The following is a 20840-nucleotide window of genomic DNA, read 5'->3' as shown; positions in this document are numbered from 1 at the left end:
TTTCTGTTCTCTCAAACCGAACCAAGCGTCGTTTACCCCGATGACAGTTGAGGTCATGAACACAAAAACTCCGCTCTTCTAGGATTTAGAAGGTAAGTTTTTCTTCAATTTAAAAAAAAATAAAGTTTCTTTTAATTTTGTTAATACAAATATACAGCTTGGTTTGGTGGCGGGGTTGCGTGGCTTCGGCTCCCTTTCAGGCCATTGGAGAAATGGGAGGGAAGGAAGGGGGGGGGGGGGGTCGGTCTGGGCGCCATTGTGCAACTTGCTCAGTCATGGTTTGCAAGCCTCCCCCAAAAGCTGTACTTTGACGAGTAATATGGATCTACATTTTATTTATACTCTTCAAAAGGATGGTATTACAAAAAAAAGGTCGAATGCACGGCTGCTCTGAGAAGTGATCACTTTTAATTTTTTGTTTGTTAATTGCACCATTTTGTTGACGAGAGTTGGGGGTGTGGGGGTGGTGGAAGGATTGGGCGAGAAAATACCAGGCAAAAATAAAAGCATACAAGGACTTTTAATGCACAGCTGCCGTGAGAACTGATTACTTTTTTTTGGTTGCAATATTTGTGTCACCATTTTGTTGACTGCAGGAGTTAGAGGTGGCGAGTTGGTGGGTGGTAGAGAAAATAATAGACGAACATCTAGCGTGCAAATACTTGAGTGCATGGTTGCTGTGAGAATTGATCACTTTCTTGGGTTGTAATTTTTAAAAATTTTAACTGGAGTTGGAAGGGGAAGAGTTGATGATGAAAGAGGAAAAATACTATTCAGACACTGGCGTGCAAAATGCACGTCCCCCGTGAGAATTGATAACACTTTTTCCTTGGTTTTAATTTTTATTACACAATTTTCTTGACTGGAGGAGTTCGTAGAGGTCGATGGTGGAAAAAGGGGGGAGGAAAAACGCAAATGCAGACACGGCTGAAGACAAAGCCAGGAAGCGTCCCCTGAAAAGCTGTCAAGCTGATTTTATTTTTCCAAAAAGCAACTTTAATTTCCACGTTTTGAGATTGGTGATAGAAATATTTGATCATTCTGGAGGGTTTGCTGTCTTTTTCCGACTTTGAAATTGATTATTATGAGTGGTAAAACCGCCCAAGCTCTTATGTGTCCAAACTGCGCGGTCAAGTTGCCAACTGGAGGATTAGCCGCCCAGTCATGGCGGATCCCACTGTGCGTGTCAGTGTGTGACCCGAGTGTGTGTATTTTTAATTTACATGATAGTATTCTTAATTTGCATTTTGTCATCTCACGAAACGTTTTAAATTTCCAGCAGTTTAATGTGAAATAAGTTTGTTGATTTTCATACTGAGTTAATGTAAGAGTCGAGCATTTTCAAAATCTGTTTTGACGTTACGTGACATGGCCTGAAGGTTTCGGTTTTGAGCCTTGTGTAGGTTGGCATTACTCAGTTTCCAGTTGGCAATTTTCAATTTCCTCTTCGTTTTGTGATAGACTATTAAACTCATGATGCAGTACCATGACTTTGCAACCCCAGTGTCTCAGTAAATTATCCTGCAGTGGATTTATAGTTTTTTATTTTTATTTGAAGCAAGGACTTGTATATCCAGATCATCGCTAGAGCTTTAAATAAAAAGAGACTTGCATTACTACAGCATCTTAACTTTCCTTTCAGGATGTCCCGAAACAATTTACAGCCAAAAGTACTCGCTGTTGTAAAGAAAAAAAACGCGGCAACCAGTTCGAGCATAGCAGTGTGATGATGATAAATATTGGCCAGTCAATGCAATAATTTCCCTAGTCATCTGCAAAGTAGTGCCACCCGTTCTTTTGCTTTTATCTGAGATCAGGTGGGGCCATGATCTAAATTTCTCATCTGAAAGATGACATGTCCAACATTGTAGTGCTCTCTCAGTTCTGTACGTAATTGGCACTCTAGATTTTTCTGCTTGATAACATTAAGTTCTGATTATAGAGCCCTCAATATTTATGTCATGTTAAATCAGTAGTACTTTGGAAATTGGTGCTAGACCTGCTGAGTATCTGAAGCATTTTTTTTGTTTTAACATAAAACAGCACAGCACAGAGCAGGCCCTTCGGCCCACGATGTTGTGCTGACCTTTAAACCTCGCCTAAGACTATCTAACCCCTTCCTCCCACGTATCCCTCTATTTTAAAATCCTCCATATGCTTATTTAGCAATCTCTTGCATTTGATCAATACTCCTGATAGCACATGCCCTCTAATCCAGGCAGCATCCTGGTAAAACTCCTCTGTGCCCTCTCTAAAGTCTCTATCCTTCCTAAAGTGAGGTTTTATTTTAGGAAAATGGCTTGATCAGGCAAAGATAGTATCTATAAATTGTACTGCTTTTATTGTTTCAATGTCAATGGCTTTTTCTTCTGAAAGGCCATACACTAAAGTATTATCTAACATATTTGTACAGAGAAATCAATTTTCTAACTTTTAATTTGCCAGAATATTGGTAGACTTGCAGCTTGAAGCTGCAAATTTTGTATTTTGAAGATCTTGGTCTATAATGTGTTTTGCTATATATGAACATTTAACATCAAAATGCAACATTATATAGTTAGAACAGAAATAGAATGCTGGAACAACTCAGCAGGTCAAGCAGCATCTGTGGAGGCAAAAGGCGTCTATTGGGACAAGACACTGAATCAGTCCTGATTAAAGGGTCTCAATTTTTGACTTGCATCTTTTGCCTCCACAGCTGCTGCTTGACCTGCTGGGTTCTTCCAATGTTCTGTTTTTGTTTTAGATTCCAGCATCTGCAGTCTCTTTTGTCTTCATTGTATAGTTAGAAACTGGTTAAAGGTTCAATGACAGAATAGTTTTTGATTTTAGAATTGCATCTCAATAACAATGTTGAAGACATCCAAAATTCATCCATCATGTTTGCATGATGGTATTGAGAAGAGTACAGTTTTAGAGTTATTATTGTTGGAGGAGGAGGAAGTGAATAGAACCAGATCATGGTGTTGACTGAGAATGCAGTAGATTTTTTTTCTTTTTTAAAGCTGGAAATTGGTAAACCTGAAGTTTGGGGTGGGGAAAATTTTCTGTGTAAAAGCATTTTATTGTGACTGTTGTGAATTGCTAGGCTAATGGGGTATATTTCTGTTCCAAGTTAACATGGTTCAGAATTCAAAGTAGTTCTTAGTCTATGCTTGCAGCTTGATACTGTCTTCACTTGCCCACTCTCCACAGTTTACACATTCAGAGGGAAAAACATGGATTTTGATATTTGTTTTGTTAACATTTGCAGAACATTTGAATTTTGAAATGTTACTTTTTGCAAATTTATAAATTATTTTAATTTCATTTAGTCTGACTGGTAAGCCTAGTTTATATAACTAGTAATTTTTCTTCAAACAAAGATTCCTTTAGTGCTTGCAACAACTTTAATTTTGGGAGTGATAACTGGATTTTTTGGCCTATTATTACTGTACAGTGGTTGATTTTGGACGTGTATTCAGATACATGAGAAATTTTGTTCCATTGTTTTTGGCTTGGTATACACACGTGTGCACTTCCCATCAATGATTTGCAATGAAAATTTTTGTCTATTGCTGGTTATTAGGTATTAAAATACATTGATATGTACTAATTTCTCATAAATTAGAAATAATCTCATCTGGCAGTTTAAAAATCCAAGCAGAAGTGAGGAATGGCGAAGTGTTTTGTGGCTTTCAATGACACTAATGGATTGAAATTAAATAAAATACAACTTTACAGGAATTCCTAACTCGTGCTAAACAATTCTATAGGTGTTCAACATTAGTCAGTTCAGTGACATTTTACTACAACTGAATTTAAAATGGAAATATATCCAAAAGTAATACTGTAATGGAGGCTGAATTCATCTATGCTACTTGGTCATTTATCTGCTACTATTTTATACCCTTTTAATCAAAAAGCAAATAACTGCTGATGCTGGAAATCTGAAATAACAGAAAATGCTGGAAGTACTTGGGCAGCATCTGAAGAGAGAAACAGAACTTGTGCTTCAGCTCAATGACCTTTCATTACAAGTTCTGATAAAAGGTCACTAACCTAAAGTGTGAACTCTTTCCACAGATGCTGCCTAACCTGAGTGTTTCCATTCCAGCATATTCTGTTCTTAATACTTTGTTTGAATTCCTCAATTAAGTACAAGTAAGTGAGTCCTATAAGTTGAAGCAAATCATTTTTGTTTCTGGCTGTTTCATATCACTTGTTTAACTTCAGATGATCTCAAACAATCAATTGGAAAAATTTTCTTTCAGCATAAAACACAAAGTGATTCTAATGATGAATGGAGTAAATGAACAGTTGGCAATTTGTTTTTAAATGCAGAGAAATGAATCTCAAGGAAATGAGATGAATTATTTTTTTTAAGATGAACCTCTCCACACATTCTCAGCTCCCTAGTTGTGAATGAAGCACCTATCATTTATGCTAATCGTTTTTCTGTTTGTGGTAAAACAGTTGGATATTCAGGGAATTTAAGGATATGGGGCTAGTGCAGGAAAGTGGCTCTGTGGTAGATGTTCAGCCATAATTTTGATCAGTGATGCAGCAGGCTCGAAGGGCCAGATGGTCTGCTCCTGCTCCTTGCTCTTGTGTTATTATCATTATTCTGGTGAATGTTAACCATATAGAACAGCACAGGCCCTTCGATGTTGTGCCAACCTATATAAACATACTTCACAATCAATCTAACCCTTCCCTCCTACATGTTCCATAATGCTCCATTTTTCTTGCATCCATGTGCCTATCAAAGAGTCTTTTGAATGTTCCTAGCATCACATATTTAAAAATTCTGTTAAAGTTGCGCGTATAAAATAGTATCCAAACATTTTAAAATCAGTGCATTAATATAATTAAGCAAATTGAGGCAAAACATTTTATCATTCCTCTTTTGCTTGGAACATAAGCATGAGTAGACTAATTGGTACCTCAAGCCTGCTTTGATGTTCACTAAGATCTTGCCATAAACATCACTTTCTTGTGCTCTCCTCATACTACCTGATTTCCTTGCAGTTTATATAGCCTTTGCATTGGATATAGTCGGTGACTGCATCTCCACAGATATCTGGGGCAGACAATTCTAATGATTCCTGACTCTGAGAGGAGTAATTTCCCTTCATCTTCTGAAATAGGCAACCCTTTACTCTGAAATTCTCCTCCTGCCTAGTTCCAGATAATCCCCACAAAAGGAAACACCTTCTCAGCATCTATCTTGTCAATCTCCTTCAGAATTTTGTGCTTCAGTAAGATCATCCCTCATTTTGCTACACTCCAATGAAAATAGACTCGACCTGTCACCTCAGGAATCAGCTTGATGAACCTTCTCCACACTACCTCCAATGCAAGGTTATCCTCCTTTAAATATGGAGGCTTAACTGTATGCAGTACACCAGGTGTGTTGTCTCCAGTACCTAGTAAAGTTGCATCAAAATAACCTCGTGCTACTCCTATCCCTTGCAATGAAGGCCAACATTTCATTAGCATTCCAAATTACCTGCTTTACCTGCATGCTATTGTTTTCTTTCATGTACTGGGACCTCTACTGTATTTCTAACTGCCAGTTATCTTTTATACAACAAATATCTTCATATTCTGTATAGTGCATTTTTTTAACAACATCCATTTAATTGTGTGAGTGACTTTATTTCTACTTGTGTATAAATACATAGCCTTGTAGTAAAACATCCAGGTTGCTTCATGGTAGCATTATCAAATAAAATTTTAGTGCTTGTCCACACGAGAGATCAGGCTATGTGACCAAAAGATTGATCAAAGAGTTGGCCTTTAATGAGTGTCAAAGATGGAGATGTTTTAGGAAAAGAATTCCAGAGATTGGGGCCCTGGTAGCAGAAGCCACCACTGCCAATCAACAGTGGAGCAGAAACTAAAAGATGCAAGGGAGGACCAAACTGGAAAGGCGTAAAGGTTTTGGGAGTGGATAGAAGTGAATGTGTGGAGAGATTTGAAAATGAGGATAAGAATTTTTAAAAATGTACTAGTTCCATGCTTTTTACAGCTGATATTAACATCTGTATCTTTATTGTATTTTATTTATTGCAGTCACTATAGATTCAAACTAATCTGCATATTCTGTGAATTGAAATTGGCGCCTTATGAATAGAAAATAGTACCACATGATTAATATAGTTATATAACAATATTATCCTTACTAACTAGGTTGCCCATCACAAAACTCCCTACTCTGAATGGTACATTATGATTTCATCTAATATTTAAGCTAAATATCCTCCAAATATTATAAAGGTTAGAGGTGTCTGAGGACTGGAAAAGTTATACCCTTGTTCAAACAATGGTGTGGGGATGACAGACCAGCCAATTTAATCTGTCGTGTGGAAAGTTCTAGAAACAACAATTGGGGACAGAATTTAGGTTAGTGTTGATTAATTAGAAAAAGCCAAAATGGATTTGGGAAGGCAAATTCTGTTTAACTAGATTTTTTTTTGAAGTAAGCTGGTGGATGAGTGAAATAAACTTGAAAAGATGTAGTATGATTGCCATCAAAATATAAGGCTAAGGAATAAAAAGAGCTGTAGAAGCATGGAAAGAAAATTGGCTGAGGAAGATTGGCACAGTGGTGCAGCAGGTTGTGCTGCTGTCAGACAGTGCCGGTAACCCAGGTTCAGACTTGATTTCCAGTGCTCTGTGTGGTGCCTGAATGTTCTCCCTGGACTGAGTGGGTTTTCTGCAGGTACCCTGGTTTTCTCCCACATCCCAAAGATGTGCTGATTGGTAAATTTGTCTACTGTAAATTACTCCTTGTGTAAAGTGGATGGTAGGAGTATCAAGATGGAGTTGATGGGCATGATGGGGAGAGAGTGAGGTCTTTGGAGAAAGTGGGGAGAGGGAGTGATAAAATTGTTCATAGAAATGGCATTTGTTTTGATGCCTTTCTGTTTGTCATAAGTAGAAAATAAAAGTGGTAACAGAATCTGGGGTTCTGATTTGGAGCAGAAGAGGTTGAGTTAGAATGGAGATATTTAAATTCATGAATGGTATACAGAGTTGATAGCAAGAAACTATTCTTACTGAGGGAATGAATGTGATTGGCAAAACTTCAAAACGTGAAGAGGAATGTTTTTATGCAGCAAGTTGTTCAGGACTTGAATGCACTGCTAGGAGTAGTAGGGGTAGCTGATTTGAAGTTTAGCATTCAAAAGGAATTGGATAAATATGCAGGACTATTGGGCAACTGGGACTGGCTAGATTGTTCTCGAATAGAGCTGATATGGACAGTACATGCCTGTGGGTTGTCCACTGTGCTGTAACTAATCTGTGATTATAAGTAAGGTATTCACTAGGTCATCTTACTGCAAGACAAGCTAAAGACAAATAGTAAATAATTTGAGATATAAACGGACATGATAATTTTGAGGTACATTCTATTTCCAGGTAGTTTATGTTCACCTATCTAAAATTACAAAAATATATATATATTGGGCAACTTAAAACTTGTTTAATTATGTTCAGAATTCAGTAAGAATTTAATGGGACCCATAGAGCAAAGCAATACAGGAGCCTGAAGGCACGTACCACCAGATTTAAGGACAGCTTCTACCCCACTGTGATAAGACTATTGAACAGTTGCCTTATACAATGAGATGGACTCTGACCTCATGATCTACCTTGTTGTGACCTCGCACCTTATTGCACTGCACTTTCTCTGTAGCTGTGATGCTTTACTCTGTACTGTTATTGTTTTTACCTGTACTACATCAATACACTCTGTACTGACTCAATGTAACTGCACTGTGTAATGAATTGACCTGTATGTTTGGTTTCTAAGACAAGCTTTTCACTGTATCTCGGTACAAGTGACAATAATAAACCAATACCAATAGTCCATATGCTAAGTCACATTCACAGTTTTTCAAAAATTGTGATTTGAGCATTTACCAATTTAGCAAGCACAGCCTCTGAATTAGGCTTAGAAATTTAATTTACTGTTTTAAAACTTAATTTTTTGGAAAAGAACAACGTAGGTCAGCTGCGGGCAAGTAGGTTGAGAGTTCGGACAGTATCCAGCTAGAAGCAAAGTGGAGGTCAGTAGTATGTCTTAGTTGTGACTTGTTATATACTATTATGTTATATACTATACTATTATGAGAAAGGATGTTCATTAAAAGCTGATGTTTGGAACAGACTGAAGGATGTGCAATACAAGTTTGACATTTATGTACAAAGTTAAGGAATAGGTTGTACAGAAATTCATCCTTGAATGTGGTAATAAACTTGTGCTTTGGCTTGTTTTGTGAAGATATTGTGCAGATGTGTGCAGATATCTTGGGTGTATACAAAATATACTTGCTAGGAAAGGTTAGCCCTCTGTCTTGAAAATCTGTATATTTGGTTCTCCTCTCTGTTAACACTTGGAGTTAATGATGAATTTTATTTTTCTTACAGTTCACTGTCGTACAGTTTTCTTGCTGTACATTGCAAATGTGTTACTGTTATTTGTGAATGGAAGTGAAGAGTGGTATCTAATATCTCTCCAATGAGCACATGGTAAATCACTAAACAAATCTAGGACATCAAAGAACACTGGCTATGTTGAACATTGAAATGAGTCTCAATAACATAGGACATAGAGGCTAATCAAAAGGGGGAGTGGGTTTTGTGGTTTCATCTGTTTGCCGTTTTGAAGTCTTTCAGTAATTTCTTGGATCATTCGTTTCTTCCTTTTCCAGCAATGGTATAACTTCATTACTTCCAGTAGTTTTTTTCATCTATTAGCTAGACACACAGAGTTGGTAGTGTTAGTCTATATTTTACTGTGAATTTTAAAGTTTAACTCTCAAGGCAGGTGTTGTATCACTGCAATGTGCATATTAACCCCATGAACTTCTATTGGAACTTTTATTGGAACTTTTAATAACTGCCTGAAACTGAAGGAGCTAGAGTATCAGCCCTCGTTCATTGAGTGTAGAAGAACATATCAAGAGCAGCATCAGGCATAGCAAACAAAAAGGTACCAATCCGCTGAAGTTACAACACAGCGGAAGCAACATGTCAATGAGTCAGCTAAGTAATCTTACAACTGGCATATTCGAGCTCTGCAGTCTTGTCATTTCCAGTCAAGAGTGGCAGTGGACAATTCAATAAGTAACAGGTGTCCATGATGGTGGAGAATTCCATATTTGAATGTAAACAGATGAGCATCTTTAGCCCAAGATGAGTGGAGGAACCCTCTCAGCAGCTCCCTGAGACCTTTGTTGTTATTGAAACCAATTTTCAGCTGGATTCACTCTATTTGATATGAGGAAACAATTGAGTACTCTCAATGTAACAAAGCTAGGACCTTCAACACTGCTCCAACTGTAATGCCGAAGAAGTGTTCTGAAACTTGCTGCACTTCTACCTAAACTATTCCTGTAAAGTTACAACAATGGTGTCTGTCAAGTTAAAAAATTGTCCTGGTTAATCCTGTTCATGAACACCCTAACCCAATGTATAAAGGGTCACATTTATTTTAAATAAATCATCTCAGTTTCATCATTACAGGCATTCTTTGTGTGTATGACCAAGTTGCAAGAATTCTCACTCCTGGAAAGGACATAATTGATAAAGCAATATGCAGGCTGACGCTAGTAATATTCAGACAAAAGTGCAGTAAATATCTCTAGTAAGAGACAATCTCCTGTTGAAATCCATCTGCTTCCTGTATCTTGAGTTGGTTGAGAGAGGGCTAGGCAAGAAGAGGTGAAGAACAGCCATTGACAAGAAGCTGAACTGGTTGTTGATTGAATGTTGCCTGGGTCTGCAGACAGCTTTCACTGCATCGTTATTAGAAGAGCTGCAAAAGGAACTGAAAGCTGCAGTCAAAAGGAACGCCTCATTTTGGACTTGGGATAAGCAGTTTTTGATGGTTGGGTCTTGGACACTGTACCAAAGAAGTCGTGCAGTGATGCCCGGAATGAGTGGAATACAGAGGGATCTAAGTGTTCTTGTGCATGAAACAAAAATTTAGTATTCAGGTGTAGTACGTACAGTGGCAGAGATGAGGCCAAGGATACATCAGCTATGATCATTTTGAAAGGTGAGGCAAGCTTGAGGGGATAGGTAGCTTATTACTCCTATTTTCTTTTTTGTATACCCTGAGGCTGAGATTGCCTCCAATCATAACATAAATACTATGAGTACGAGAGACCAGGGATTCTCCAACAACCATGAGTATTCTCCTTTTGATGCATCTGGATAATTTTCTGCTTGGAGATGTTAATGCTGTAACTGTACTGGAATAGCTTGGCTGGAGTCCCAGCAAGTTCCAGTTAGTACTCTTTGGTACTAACTGCTATGCTACTTCTACTCCTTCCCCCATAATTTGTCATATGAAAATGCTATAAATAGTACCCATGTTTAAAATCTGAATTCAAACAAGCTGTTGCAAATTCTCAGGTTGGGCAGCATTAGTGGAGAGAAAAGCGAGCAATATTTCAGAACTGGAAATGTTCTAGTACTTCATTTTTGAGAGTATAAATTATCCTCTCCAAATGTAATTAAAACTTGGAAAGGCCGTACCTACATTTATGCACTTTCTCTTTTGCAGTTTGAGGAGATGTGGTATAAACTTGTATCATGATAAGTTTCTAAAATTCCAATGACATCCCTACAGTTTCTAATGGAAGCAAGTTACTTTGGATAAACTGCTGATAGTAAATGACAGATGGTATTCTTCTAGAGGTGTTCATGGCATAAATCTTTGGTTTGAAAGTTGTGCAGGCATTTCTCTTCAGATTTTAAAGCTTTTATTAGGTTGACACACTTCATCTCAGTTTTAGTTGTTCTGAGAATGTTGATTTATTACTAGTTGCAGTGTAGTTTATGAAAGAATCTTATTGAGAGTTTATTTTCATCAAAACAAGTAGGTGTATATCTTAAAGTACAGTTTCCTTCAGAGATTCCACTAAATTGTAAAGTGGTAAATGCTAGAAGATTTTAGATATTTTTACTTGAGGCATGGTGACTGTTTAGTCGATTATCAGCAATTAAAATAACTTAAAATCAGTTGAATCTGTATTTAAACACAAATTACCTGACCTCTGAATCATGAGAATTATCAATGCATCTCGAGTACTGCAAGATAAAATATATTTAAAGTTGATGCTTTTGAGAACTATGGTAAATCCAGAAAGCTTTTTATTTTGCAGAATTAGTCTGCCAATTCTACATCATTGGGACAATCACTAATAAGTTATGTACAGCAAAAGACTAAAATGGATTTCAGACCTATAATTCCCATAACACTTCAAGATGTGGCATTCATCCAGATTAAGTGGCAACAGTTTTTAATGAGGAATTTTAATCTCTCTTAATGTAGTGTGTCACAGAGTCACATGTGAGCATGTAATGGAAAAAGGACAATGAGGCAAATAAAGGCATTGTATTTGATCTGGGTTTTTGGGTATTTTCTGGAGTGTATCAAATTATGGGACTAAAATGGCTAAAGTTGCTTGTCAGTGACAGTAGACTTGGAATAGAATTGCTTACATCAAGCTTTTGCCTGCAAAACATTCCCTTGCATTAACACCATTTTCAGCTTGTGTTTTAGAACAGGGATGGTGGGCCATGTATTATGAATTTTGTAGATTTTATGTAGAAGTAATTGATTTTTTTTCTCATTCAAAAAGGCTTTAGGAAGTTTAATAGTGTTACTTTTAGACCAGTTGCATATTTCTTTTAGAAAAGAATATTCATCACAAAATTTAAAAAAAAAGTTCTTGGATGATTTTCATACTTGAGCTACATTTTAAAAGTGGATCATTTAAGTCGATTACTTTTGAACACCAAACTTATAGCCTTTTATTCATAAAACAAAGTGTGAGATGTGTAAAGTCTGCTCTCATGAACATTCAAATAAGGAGCAGAAATAGGCTGCCTCTCCCTTCGAGCCTGCACTATCATTCATCAAGACCATGTCTAATCTACCTCATTCATTTTCTTGCACTATCCTCATATTCATTGATTTGATATCCAGAAATTTATGAATTTGTTCTGAATGAACTTGATGACTGAGCCTCCACAGCCCTCCAGGATAGAAAATTCCAATGATTTGCCACCCTCTACTTGAAGTAATTTCTCCTCCTCTCAGTACGAAAAACCCTATCCTTAATTCTGAGATTGTGACCCCTTTGTTCGAGACATCTTCCTTTTGTCTATTTTCAAGCTGTGTAAAGAATTTTATAAGTTTCAATAAGACTCATTCTTCTAAACTGTAGAGAGTGTTGGCCAGTCTATTCAATTCCTGCTTGTACAATGAAATTATCCCAGAAACCAGTCAGGTGAGTCTTCGTTGCATTCTCTCTGAGGCAAGTGTTTTGGGTAAGATCAAAACTGTATACGTCACTACCGATGCAGTTTCGCCCAGATCCTGTCTAATTAGAGTAAAACATCATTACTCTTGTACTCAAATCCCTATATATTATTTGCCTCCTTAATTTGTTTCTGTGCATGTTAGTTTTCTGCGAATTCTGTACAAAAATACTCAGTTTCCTTTCAATATCAATATTACTCACTCTCTCAATTTAATAGTTCTGTTTTTTCTCTGCACTCAATTGCAAATGTCACATTGTTGCTCATTATAGTCTATTTGCCATGTTCTCGCCTAATCACGTAGTTTACCTGTATCCCCTCGAGGTTTCTTCACGTTCTCCTGCCTTCTCACAATCTTATTAGCTTGGTATAATCGGAAATTGTACTTAATGTCCACGCACGTTGTCGCTATAGATTGTGAATATCGGGGGCCCAAATACCAATCCTAGCAGTATCCCCAGCCACTAAATTTATTCCCACACTTTGCTTTCTCTGTTAATCGATTTTCAAGCCATGCTAGTTTTATATTATCCAGTTCTGTGCACTGTAACCTCGTTGACTGATCTATGTGAGAAGTTATCGAAAGCCGCCTCAAAATCTAATTAAACCATAATCCACTGATTCAACCTTGCCAACTCTTGTCACATTCCCAAGGAACTCCTGTAGATTAGACAAAAACATTAAAAAATCTAACTGTATTTAGTCGAGAATAGTCACATGTAGACACACTTGTACATGTCACAATAATAAACCAATTTACAGTTTATAAACCTAATGCCCTTCATAGGAGGAAACCTGTCATCTTTATCTGATTTGGATGATATGTAGACACACTTGTGTTGTAAATCTGTTGGTTTATTTAGTTCTAATTTAGTTCTAATTTCGTTCCCACCAAAGAATCAATAAAAATAAATTGGTATCGATGGGGTTAAAACAACCTTCCTCCCTTTCAACTTCGCTATTATGCAATTTGAACGGCACCTGGGCGCATTCTTTTTCCCAATTAAAAATTGAATTTTATTCTGTGTGGATGTGATTAAAACGAATTGGCTTGAGCGAAATTAGTGTTGAAATCCTAATTTCGTTATGCTTTTTGGAATCTGATCAAACTGGAACGTCATTTGTCTTTCTGTACGCCTCCGCGCAAAGCTGATTGGTTGTTGGAAGTAAACTGCTGTTCCACGCGGAGCGTTGGTGCACGGTATATGCCCCACCCGATGATTAGATAACTTGGTTGTCAATCGCTGGATCCCTTTCCAAATTGGGGCGACGAAAGCTTGTACCCAGAGTGCATTACTTTGTTGCTAGCAGCAGTCGGTGGCAGGGAGACTGTTGGAGTCTGGCTGGCTGGAGAACAGCCAGGAAAAGGCAGCCATAGTGTAGAGCGACTTTGTGTCGCAGCCAGCTCACCGCTTGCCATGACTACATACGGTATTCATCAGCAGTGGAGGGGGATGAATGGTTAGAAACGGGCACTGGGTTATTCTGACGGCAAAAAGTTAAAAGTTTTTGGATTGATCCCTGCAGCACTCTTGTTGAAGCACATCTATTTAAAAATGTTAACTTTAATTAGTAATTTCATTTTGAATATTATACTTTAGCTGTTTACTCAAATGACAGTAGGGCAGTTACACGTTGTCAGACTTGTGAAATCTGTTCTCGTGCGAAATAATATAATAAAACCGGCTCTTAGTATTTAATGTCCAATTATCGTAGAGAAGCCTCGTGACTGCAAGATGTTTGAATACTTCTGAAATAGGAAATTGTAATACAGGAAGCCTTTCCCAATGTTTGTCTTTTGTGACTATTCTGCAATAATGTCACTTCTAGATGTATCTTTTTATGTTTGCAGCAGCAACAATGCTTCAAATAGGCATTTAGGAGCTCTATTTCTGTTTTTGTTTGACAGAGGGGAAATGAATACCAGTACCAATCTACCCCACATCCTAAACAGTGGCTTGGTAGGCCATTTCATTGTACATTAAAATGCAACCGCGTTGCTTTGAGACTGGAGTCATCCAAATCAGGTAAAGATAAAGATGACAGGTTTCCTCCCATGAAGGGCATTAGATTTATAAACTGTAAATTGGTTTATTATTGTCACATGTACCAGGTACAGTGAAAAACTTTGTTTTGCATGCCATCCATTACAGATCATTGCATCACATCAATACATTGAGGTAATACAAGGGAAGAATAATAACAGAATGATTATAGAAGTATTGAGTAGATCTGCAGAGAGCAGCTTGCAATGAGTCGTCACGCTCCAGTGTCATCTTGCATGAAGCATATATCATTTTTAAAAATCCAAATGAATGCTGTAGTGTCTGTCATAACAGTCGCGTGTGTGTGTGTGTATGTGTGTGTATATATATATATATATATATATATATTGCATCATTGGGATCATTTTGGACTTCCCTGTTGGGTGTGTCTGGCAAAGCAATTGGATGGGGTCCTAATGAAACTATAAATTTGTCAATTAAATTGTGAGGTGGTGGTGAGTGTAAGCCACGCAGTTGTCTGAATCTTTTTCTTATCTCCATGTATTTGTATCCCCGCCACGTCATGCTGTTTTGTGAGAAGTTTACAATCGATAGGATGCTTTCTAAACTAGCTTTCTGAGAAAACACAGGTCTGCAAATGGAAATTTACAACAACTTGTTTGTATTTTCTACTGGTGTGTAATGTGTAACATAAAGAGAAATGCTGATGAACAAATGGTATGATACAGTTAATGTTTCAGATTGAAAACCAGATGAAGAATCTTCAATGTAAAACATTAACACTGTTTCTTATTTCACAGATGCTACCTGTTTCCAACATTTTCTGTTTTTATATCTGATTTCCAGCATCTGCAGTTTTAAAAATTTATTAGTTCAGCTACTTGGGCATGTGTGGTAAATTTCAGATTGTGAGAGAACAAAATCGCTTCTCCGGATATTATAAGAAGGGCCTGTTCCTGTGCTGTGACCATTTTGAATGAACTCAATGCTTGAGATTCCACAGCTTGCTGGGGTGGAGAATTTCTAAAATTTGGCATCCGCTGCATGAAGAAGTTTCTCCTTACCTTAGTACAAAATGGCCTATCCCTTATTCTGAGGCTGTGTACTTGGTTCTAGACTCTTCAGCTGGGGAAATGATCTCTCTCCATCTGTTCTGTCAAGTTGTATAAGTATTTTGTGTTTCAGTGAGATCACCTCTCTAAACTTGAGAGTGTACAGTTGGATCCAACATTAGCTTAGTGGGAGAAGCCAGAGAGTCGTAGTGGATGGTTGCCTCTCTGACTTGAGGCCTGTGACTAGTGGTGTGCTGCAGGGATCAGTGCTGGATCAGTTGTTATTTCTCATCTATATTAATGATTTAGATAACGTGGTAAACTGCATCAGTAAATTTGCAGATGACACCAAGAATGGGGGTGTAGTGGGCAGCGAGGAAGGCTATCAAATCTTGCAGCGTGATCTTGACCAGCTAGGAAAATGGGCTGAAAAATGGCAGATGGAATTTAATGCAGACAAGTGTGAGGTGTTGCACTTTGGGAGGACAAGCTAGTGTAAGACTGGTACAGTGAACGATAGGGCTCTGAGGTGTGCAGTAGAACAAAGGAACCTGGGAATACAGATCCATGGTTCCTTGAAAGTGGCGTCACAGGTACATGGGGTCGTAAAGAGAGCTTTTGGCACTTTCTGGCCTTCATAAATCAGGGAATTGAGTACAGGAGTTGGGACGTTATGTTGAAGTTGTAAAGATGTTGGTGAGGCTGAATTTGGAATATTTGTGTGCAGTTCTTTTGACCTACCTACAAGAAAGATATCAATAATCTTGAAAGACTGCAGAGAAAAATGACAAGGATGTTGCTGGGACTTGAGGACTGAGTTATAGGGAAAGGTTGAGTAGGTTAGGACTTTATTCCCTGGAGCGCAGGAAAATGAGGGGAGATCTTGGAGGTATACAAAATTGAGGGGTATAGATAGGGGGAAAAAGCCTGTATGCATTCACCCCAAGGCTGGGTGAGACTAGAACTAGAGGACATAGGTTTAGGATGAAAGGTGAAATATACAAAGGGAATCTGAGGGGCAACTTCCTCACTCAGGATGGTGCAAGTGTGGAAGTGGTAGATGCAGGTTCAATTGTAACATTTGAGAAGTTTGGATAGGTACATGGATGGGAAGGGTTTGAAGGGATATGGTCTGGGTGCAGGTAGGTGGGACTAGGCAGAAGATCAGGTTGGCATGGACTAGCTGGGCCGAAGAGCCTGTTTCTGTGCTGTAGTACTCTGACTCTACTGGCCTAGTTTGATCTATTTCTCCGCAAATGATAAACCTACCACCTCCGAACCAGTCTGGCATTTTTTGCTGTACTCCCACTATGAAGCACAACCTTTTTGTGTAAGGAGATTAAAATTGTACACACTATTCCAGATGTAGTCTCATTAAAGTTTCTGTGTAATTGCACTAAGCTATCTTCACACCTTGGAATATAGGCCAATACTTTTGAGCATTACTGACAAGGTAGCATTAATTGCCCTTTCTTCATTGCACTTGAGAAAGTGGTGAAGAACCACCTTAAACCACTGTAGTCTTTCTGGCAAAAGTACTTTTAGGTAGAGAGTTCTTGAACTTAAGACTGATGAGATATTTCTAAGTCTGGAAGGTTTGAGACTTTGAGAGGAGCCTGCCCTTTCTCTACTTGATGATAGAGATCAGAGACTTGGAAAGGGGCTTTTGGAATGGGGTTGTGAGTAACTGCATTACATTTTGTAGGTGGTATGCATTGCAGCCACTGAATGTTTAGGGATGTCAGTCAGGTGGTTTTCTTTGTCCTGGATGGTGTTGAGGTTCCTAAGAGTTGGAGCTACACTCGTCCAGGCAAGTGAAGACTATTTCAGTCTTTTAGAAAGGCCTTTGGATGTTACTCCAGGATATCCAATGCTGTTTTAACCACAGCAATTTTGTGCTGGTCCAGTTGAAGTGCTGGTCAGTAGTGACCCCCATGATTTTGATGGTGGGGAACTTAGTATTACTATTGAATGTCAAGGTCAGGTGGTTAGATTGTTGGGTGTCATCATTGTCTGGCACTTCTGTAGCGTGAATGTTAATTGCTACTTATCAGTCTATGCCTGACTGTTGTCCAGGTCTTGTACCATATGCAGGCATAGCTGCTTCATTTGCTGAGGAATTGCAAATTGCAACATTTCTGACACTTATGATGGAGGAAAAGTTATTAAGCAACTGAAGGCAATTTGGCTGAGAGCATTGCCCTGAGAAACTGGCACTATTGTGCTGGGGCTGGGATGATTGAGCTCTGACAACCATAACCATTTTTCATTTGTGCAGGTTATCACTGCAACTTTTGGTGTGTTTTCCCTTTTGACCGTTCATTTCAATATCACCAAAACTCCATGGTGTCACATTTGGTCAAATGCTGCCCTGATTCAACTTTGATCCATGTTTGAACTTAATGCTGTGATGAGATGTAGAACCAAGTGCTCCTGTGAAAACCAAAACTGAACATTGAGTAGATTGTCAGTGAGTAAGTGCTATTTGGTAGCACCGTTAATGATGACTTCCATCATTTTACTAATGGTCAAGAGCAGACTGACCAGTAATTGGTTGGACTGATTTGTCCTTTTTTGTATAGAGGGCATACTCAGGCAGTTTTCTGTATTCTGTGATGCCAGTTTTATAACTACTGGAACAGGTTGGGTAGAGGCACATCTAGTTGTGAAGTGGATGATTCCAAAGTACATTACAACAAAGCCACTATTGGTATCTTGCTGTGAGTCATGATCCAAAATGGATCACAAGGTCACTGAGTGATAAGAAACTTCTAGTTGTAAAAATTATTAAATTGCTTGCTGTATTTGAACCTTTGGCAGTGTGATTGGTTTAGTATGATGAAGTCAAAGTGGATGGTTGTTCTTAAAAATAATGTACTCAAGTTTGGGGGGGGGAGTGCGTAGAAACAGCATTAAACTGTAAAGAAATGAACTCCAAGATGGGGGTCCATAACTTTCATTTCTCGAGTCTAGTATTTTAGGAAATAGAATCCTAGAAGCTGGGAGCAGTAGCTCCCATTCAATGTGATCATGGCTTATCAGCCAAATTCAGTACACTTGTTCTTGCTTTCTCCTGGTGTTCCTTAATCCCTTTAGCCCCAAGAACTGTATTTAACTGTTTAAAATATCTTTAATGATTTGGCTTCAACTGCTTTTTGTGGTAGGGAAGTCCATTGGTTCAGCACTCTGGGTGAAGTCCTACATGGCTTACTCCTTAACCTTAGACTGTGATCCCCACCCTGTGGAGATTTCTGAACTTCCCTCCCATTTCTTGAAAACTCTTGTGAATAGAAGCCTAATTAACCCAATCTCTCTTTGTATATGAGTAAGTGGCATTCGGTAACACCGTTAATGATGGCTTTTGCCCTCTTCCCTTCCAGTCCTGATGAAGGATCTCAGCCTGAAATGTTGACTGTTCTATTCCCTCCATAGATGCTGCCTGACCTGTTGAGTTCCTCTAGCATTTCTTATGTGTTGCTCCAGATTTCCAGCACCTGCAGTCTCTCTTGTGTCTTCATAGACAAATCGGACTTGTACATTCATAGCTTCCTTAATTAAAATTCAGGAGCCTAGACTCAGAATCAATTCTCTCACCTTTATGAATAATTCTGTCATGTTATGATTGCTCTTCCCCAAGAGACCTTACACAGCAAGATTGTTAATTAATTCTTTCTTAGTACACCATATCCTGTCTGGGATGGCCTGTTCACTAATTGGTTCCTCAAAATATTGTTCCAGAAAATCTCCATGAACACACTCCAGTAATACTGAAGGAATTTCTAATTGGTTTGCCCATTCTACAGGTAGATTAAAGTGACCCATAATTACTGTTGTATTCTAATTTCCTGTTTAATGCAATTCCCTACATCACTACTGTTGTTGGGCCTATCTAAAACTCCCACCTACATTTTCTGCTCCTTTGTGTTTCTTAGCCTCATCTGTACAGATTCTATATCAGGATTCTCTGAGCTAATATCCTTCCCTACTATTGTATTAATTCCCTCTTTTACTTTAACAATGCTTCTCGACCTCCTTTCCTTTTTTGCCTGTTCTTCTAAATATTGAATACCCTTATGTTCATTTCCCATCCTGTCTCCCTGTAGCCACATCTGTAATTGTAGTTGCATTATGTATATTTACATTGATTTATACAGTTAAATCATCCACCTTACTGTGAATGCTCCACCTATTGAGCCGTGATGTTCTAGGCTTGTCTTTTTAACATTCTTAGTCATCGCACTATGGTCCTAATTGTGCTTGATTCTGTGCCTTCCACTTTTGCCTTTTTGTTTCCTATATTTCATTTATATACTTGTTTCCTTCTCAAACTCCCCAATCAGGTTCCCATTCCATCTGGGTTTAAATCCTCCCCAACAGCTCTAGCAAATGCCCTCAAAAGGACATTGGTTCCACTCTGCCTGGGTGTAACACATCCTGCTTGTACACAGGTCCCACCTTCCCCTAAACTGGTCCTGTTGTCCCAGGAATCGAAATTCCTTTCCCTTGCACCAGTTCTCTCACCAGACCTTCATCCAATCCATTTTTCTCTTCTTCAAATGCGTGATGCATTAATTACTGCTGAGATTATTACCTTTTGAGGTTTTTCTTTTTAATTCATCTTCTAACTCCTTGAATTTGTATAACAGGACCTCGTGTCCCTTTTTCTGCCAACAATATGTACCAACATACACTACTTTTGTGTCTCACTTTCCTTGCTTCATTCCTGCCCCCCCCAAAAAAAAGAATTCAGAATGATGCAGCTGCTCTGAGATGTCCTTGACCCAAGCACAAGGGAGGTAACATACCACCCTGGATTTGCAGCCACAGAAATGCCCATCTATTCCCCTTACAGTTGAATCCTCTATCATTATAGCTTTCCTAGTCTTTTCCCTTCTCTCCTGTGCTGTTGAGCCTAATTGCATGATTTCACTGGGGGTGGGGGTGAGAGACAATTGATTATATTTAATTGGCATATTTGCAGTATGTGGATGACCCATGCATTAAAGCCACATTTCTGAATTTTATTCATGCCCCTGTTCCTTGGCATAAATCCGTCTTAAAATCAGTAGCATACTTGTTGCCCATGTAATACTCATGAATAATGTTCATTCTAACCTCCACAATATAACTTGCTTTAGAATAACAGCTTTAATCTTTTCAATACATAATAGCTTGTGACTAGGTTCTGGAATATCCTCCCTGAAACCTTCATGCTGCTGTAAAATGCACCATGATTGCTAATCTCTCCTGAATTAGAAATGTGTTGATACTCTTCTATCATTACAATCTAGGTCATGGAGCTGTGCACCTAACTGCATTGTGGGATTGCTATCACCAGGATGCAACAGTTCACAGGCAGCTCGCCACCATCTTGAGTTAGGGATCAGCAATGATTTTTAGCCTTATCAGTGGTGCCCAGAACCTGAAAAAATAAATCTTAAAAATGTTTGAGTCTCAT

General features: G+C 38.4%; 1 protein-coding gene across 1 annotated transcript in view; it reads left to right on the top strand.

Moving 5' to 3' along the window:
* Positions 1 to 288: 288 nt before the first annotated feature.
* Positions 289 to 20840, top strand: part of LOC127571029 (histone-lysine N-methyltransferase 2C-like) — a 355346-nt gene continuing 334794 nt past the window's right edge. The window contains 1 exon segment of the mRNA XM_052017016.1: positions 289 to 397. Within this exon segment, the coding sequence (XP_051872976.1) occupies positions 354 to 397 (44 nt within the window). The 5' untranslated portion in view covers positions 289 to 353.

The sequence above is a fragment of the Pristis pectinata genome, chromosome 5, assembly GCF_009764475.1.
Source record: "Pristis pectinata isolate sPriPec2 chromosome 5, sPriPec2.1.pri, whole genome shotgun sequence".
Taxonomy (NCBI): Eukaryota; Metazoa; Chordata; class Chondrichthyes; order Rhinopristiformes; family Pristidae; genus Pristis; species Pristis pectinata.
This window is presented reverse-complemented; position numbering and strand designations above follow the sequence as displayed.